Here is a 5,255-nt window from a genome sequence, read left to right on the forward strand (position 1 = left end):
AGTGAATTACAAAAAAACACAAAATAATGGGAACAATTGCTATTGTTGTTGTTGTTGTTGCTGTTGCCTTAACCTCGATTGTTATAGAAAACAGCAAACAATAATAATTTAGAGTAGAAATTATATATAGGAATAACAACAAGACTACACTATGTATATATGGAGGTTTTGAAAAACTTCGAAACAATAAAACTCAACTCTATAGAAAAGTTTTAAAAGGCCATTTTTTGCACCATTTTATGGTAAAATAAAAGCAGTAATCATTGGTAGTATTGTAAAAATATATTTACTCTTATAGGGGCTCAGAGTATTGTATAAAATATATACTAGCGCTTTTTGTTTTTTTTTACTATTTGCGTTTTTTTGTAAAGATTTTTCCAGTTAAGAACTTAAAATGGATTTTAAAGTAATCTGTACTTAATCCCTACTTTTACATAGCATATGCTTTTATTTCAATCTCTTGAAAACAATACTCTCTGCGCCTAAAAGTATATAATGGATATATTCGTTTCATGCCATTTTAACAGCAAACCTTGAATGAATGAACCATGAATGAAACTCTTAAAACTCTTGTTTTTTGTTGTCGTAGTTGGATGCTTTTCAAATTGATTTTTCACAATCTTTCAATTGTTTCAATATCAAGGTAGAATGAAAACTTTAGTTTTCCACCAACCAACTTCAGTCATAATGTATGCTATAGATTACTTAATATAAAAAAAGCAGTAGCGTAACAGGTAGAATGTGAAAGGAGTTAAAGGTTTCTTAGAGAGATATCAATAAAAACAAACGATTTGGGAGGCAAATTCTAATTAACTTAAAATTATTTCAAATTAAGTTTAAACCATATTTTGTTGGCTCCCGTAACTATACTTTACTTTTTTCGTTAGCTAAAAATGTATTAGCTTTTAAAATATTTTAAATTTTTTATTTTACTACCTCTCTGCTCCTAACAAGTCAAATGTTAGTGCAACATTTGTTTTGAAAACCATTAAAATCGTGTTTAGCAATTTTGCTTAATTGTTGTTGTTCACTGCAGTGTTGCTTCATTTCTTCGTTCTTTATGCCACAAATGAGTAGGTACACAAATGTTTTTCAAATGCTATGTATTGTTGAATGTTGTTTTTTTTTTGGCAAGAGGAGCTCTTGCAACTGCTGGTGCCGATGACAATGCATAGTTTGACACTGTGGTTTTTAAAGAAATTATATGGAACTAAGTATAACAATATGGAATAAGTATAAGTAAAAAGCGAATAAATTTATTGCAAAGTGTAGTTTATAGTCTAGGCTATAGTCTGGTAAAAAGCATAGTCTATAGTCTATTTCATAGTCTACTTTTTAGTCTAGTAGAAATTCTAGTCTAAAGTCTAGTATATAGTCTAGTCTATAGTCTAGTCTATAGTCTAGTCTATAGTCTAGTCTATAGTCTAGTCTATAGTCTAGTCTATAGTCTAGTCTATAGTCTAGTCTATAGTCTAGTCTATAGTCTAGTCTATAGTCTAGTCTATAGTCTAGTCTATAGTCTAGTCTATAGTCTAGTCTATAGTCTAGTCTATAGTCTATAGACTAGTCTATAGTCTTGTCTATAGTCTAGTCTATAGTCTAGTCTATAGTCTAGTCTATAGTCTAGTATATAGTCTAGTCTACAGTCTAGTCTATAGTCAAGCCTATAGTCTATAGTCTAGTCTACAGTCAAGCCTATAGTCAAGTCTATAGTATGTATGTATGTAAACTAGTCCATAGTCTAGTCAATAGTCAGTTTATAGTCTAGTCTATAGTCTAGTCCATAGTCTAGTCTATAGTCCAGTCTATAGTCTAGTCTATAGTCAGTCTATAGTCTAGTCTATAGTCTAGTCTATAGTCTATTTTATAGTCTAGTCTATAGTCTAATATATAGTCTAGTCTATAGTCTAGTTTATAGTCTTGTCTAGTCTTTAGTCTAGGCTATAGTCTAGTGTATAGTCTAGTCTACAGTCTAGTCTATAGTCTAGTCTATTGTCTAGTCTATTGTCTAGTATATAGTCTATTCAATAGTGTAGTCTACAGACTAGACAATAGTCTACTCTATAGTATAGTGTATAGTCTAGTTTATAGCCATGTCTATAGTCAAGTCTATCGTCTAGTCTATCGTATAGTCTATAGTCTAGTTTATAGTCCAGTCTATAGTCTAGTCTTTAGTCTAGTCTTAGTCTTGGCTATAGCCTAGCCTATAGTATAGACTATAGACTAAGCTATAATCAATAATCTAGACTCTAGGTTTGCAAAAATTTAAAAACACTGTTCGTAACTTAAATCCTTCTTCGCTCAAATAGAAAATTGTATAATTTTTCATATAAATATGTGAAGAAGTGTTCCAAAGGGCTTGTTTTTGTAATTTAAAGTAAAATGTTGCTCGGTTTGGTTGGCAGGCAACAAATGAATGGGTTGCTTTTATGGCCTTTAAATTTATGATGTAATTAACACTAGAAAATGTTGCCAGTTAAAGCATATGGTTGCTAACATTTCTAAAAGACACACGTACAAATAAACGAACAAACTAATGGCTTAATAAGAATTTAGGTTAATAACAATAAAATCAACTACAACAAAACTACATTATTGTTATTATTATTATTATTTAATACTAATAGTTATTCTCATGTTCTTTTACTCATTTCAGTTACACGATGATTTAGAAAAAGATCACGATTTTTCTGGTTCCGGTTTTGGTCCCGATGACGAGGATTCTGATAGTGATTATCATCACAATACGCATAAACATCAAACGGGTAAATCAAATATAAATAAGAATATTGATGACAACGATTTCATAACCACAAGTAGAAATAATCAAAATCAAAACAATATTCATCAAACATCATCAAATAGCGGCATCAATAATAATAACAATAATCAAGGGAATACAGGCTTCATCAGTTCCGGTGGTAGTTCGGCAACAAGTGGTAACACTGGCCTTAATACAATCGGTAAAACATTTTTAATCATTTCTCGTTGTATATTTTATGTTGTAACTCTATCCTTTCTATTTTTCTATCAAATGTCAAACAACAAGCTTACAAATATTTAGTTTGTTTGTTCGATTTTTCTTTCTTTTTTTTTTATTTTGTATAAGAATTTAATTATATTTTATTTGATTTTAATTTAAATTTTATTTTATTATTATTATTTTCATCATCTCAATCAAATTCAAAAAACAATCATTTAAAAAAACAATTCATTTTAGAAACAAATAATCATAAAAAACAATTCAATTCCTCTATTTCATATCCTTCCACACCAAATGATTCTAATACCAACACAACAACTACTACTACCACTATTTCCCATCACCAATATCACAACAATAATCATACAATCCAAAAACAACAAATACACACACCTATTACACAACACCAACAAAACACTTCCCATATTGTTCCCTATTTCCCAGACAAAAACAACAACAACCAGCAAAATCATGGCAAAATTGTACCACCACCCCCCATTCACCATCACGATGATGATGATTTCAATATTGAGGAAGAAGAAGAGGGTCGCATTTTAGCTGGCAGCGGTGATGGCGGTCTCATTGATCGTGGTAACGACAATGATGACGATGATCATACTGGCGATGTCGATGAAGATACAGGTGATGAACTGCCCGATATTACAAAATATCAACACGGCATCTTTGATTCAGCCGCTCCGCCCAAAACGGATCAAGAACATTCCAAAACCCACGATAATGATGATGATGATTTCGAAGAGGAGGAAGATTTCGATCATAATCAACCAATTGATCATGATGATGATGATGAGGACGATCATGTCGACAAAACACATTCCGAAGATGATGGCACTGAAATTTATACCGATAATACTGATGAATCTAGCACAGGATCGTCATCATCATCTACTACCGAAAAACGACGTCAGTGTATTTCAGTTATATTTTTTTACTGTCTCTCTCTTTCTCTTTATTTATCATTTATATGCCTTTTTGTTCAAACTTATTATTTGCTTGATTGCTTGTTTTAATTTTTGTTCTAATTGAAAATTGAATTTGAGATACTGTTGATTTGACTATAGACTACAGAGTAGACTATAGACTAGACTATAGACCAGAACATAGACTAGACTATAGACTAGACTATAGACTAGGCTATAGACTAGACTATAGACTAGACTATAGACTAGATTCTAGACTATAGACTAGACTATAGACTAGACTATAGACTAGACTATAGAATAGACTATAGACTAGACTATAGACTAGACTATAGACTAGACTATAGACTAGATTATAGACTAGACTATAGACTAGACTATAGACCAGACTATAGACTAGACTATAGACTAGATTCTAGACTATAGACTAGACTATAGACTAGACTATAGACTAGACTATAGACTAGACTATAGACTAGACTATAGACTAGACTATAGACTAGACTATAGACTAGACTATAGACTAGACTATAGACTAGATTATAGACTAGACTATAGACTAGACTATAGACTAGACTATAGACTAGATTATAGACTAGACTACTAGACTAGACTATAGACTAGACTATAGACTAGACTATAGACTAGACTATAGACTAGACTATAGACTAGACTATAGACTAGACTATAGACTAGACTATAGACTAGACTATAGACTAGACTATAGACTAGACTATAGACTAGACTATAGACTAGACTATAGACTAGACTATAGACTAGACTATAGACTAGACTATAGACTAGACTATAGACTAGACTATAGACTAGACTATAGACTAGACTATAGACTAGACTATAGACTAGACTATAGACTAGACTAGACTATAGACTAGACTATAGACTAGACTATAGACTAGACTATAGACTATAGACTAGACTATAGACTAGACTATAGACTAGACTATAGACTAGACTATAGACTAGACTATAGACTAGACTATAGACTAGACTATAGACTAGACTATAGACTAGACTATAGACTAGACTATAGACTAGACTATAGACTAGACTATAGACTAGACTATAGACTAGACTATAGACTAGACTATAGACTAGACTATAGACTAGACTATAGACTAGACTATAGACTAGACTATAGACTAGACTATAGACTAGACTATAGACTAGACTATAGACTAGACTAGACTATAGACTAGACTATAGATTAGAATATAGACTAGACTATAGACTAGACTATAGACTAGACTATAGACTAGACTATTGACTAGACTATAGACTAGACTATAGACTAGACTATAGACTAGACTATA

General features: G+C 31.4%; 1 protein-coding gene across 1 annotated transcript in view; it reads left to right on the plus strand.

Moving 5' to 3' along the window:
• Window positions 1–2,382: 2,382 nt before the first annotated feature.
• LOC111683172 (syndecan) overlaps window positions 2,383–5,255 on the plus strand; it is a 13,060-nt gene continuing 10,187 nt past the window's right edge. The window contains exons 1-3 of the mRNA XM_046954137.1: window positions 2,383–2,397; window positions 2,657–2,963; window positions 3,221–3,907. Of these exons, the coding sequence (XP_046810093.1) occupies window positions 2,383–2,397; window positions 2,657–2,963; window positions 3,221–3,907 (1,009 nt within the window). The remainder of the gene's footprint in view (window positions 2,398–2,656; window positions 2,964–3,220; window positions 3,908–5,255) is intronic.

The sequence above is a fragment of the Lucilia cuprina genome, chromosome 6, assembly GCF_022045245.1.
Source record: "Lucilia cuprina isolate Lc7/37 chromosome 6, ASM2204524v1, whole genome shotgun sequence".
In the NCBI taxonomy this organism is placed as follows: domain Eukaryota; kingdom Metazoa; phylum Arthropoda; class Insecta; order Diptera; family Calliphoridae; genus Lucilia; species Lucilia cuprina.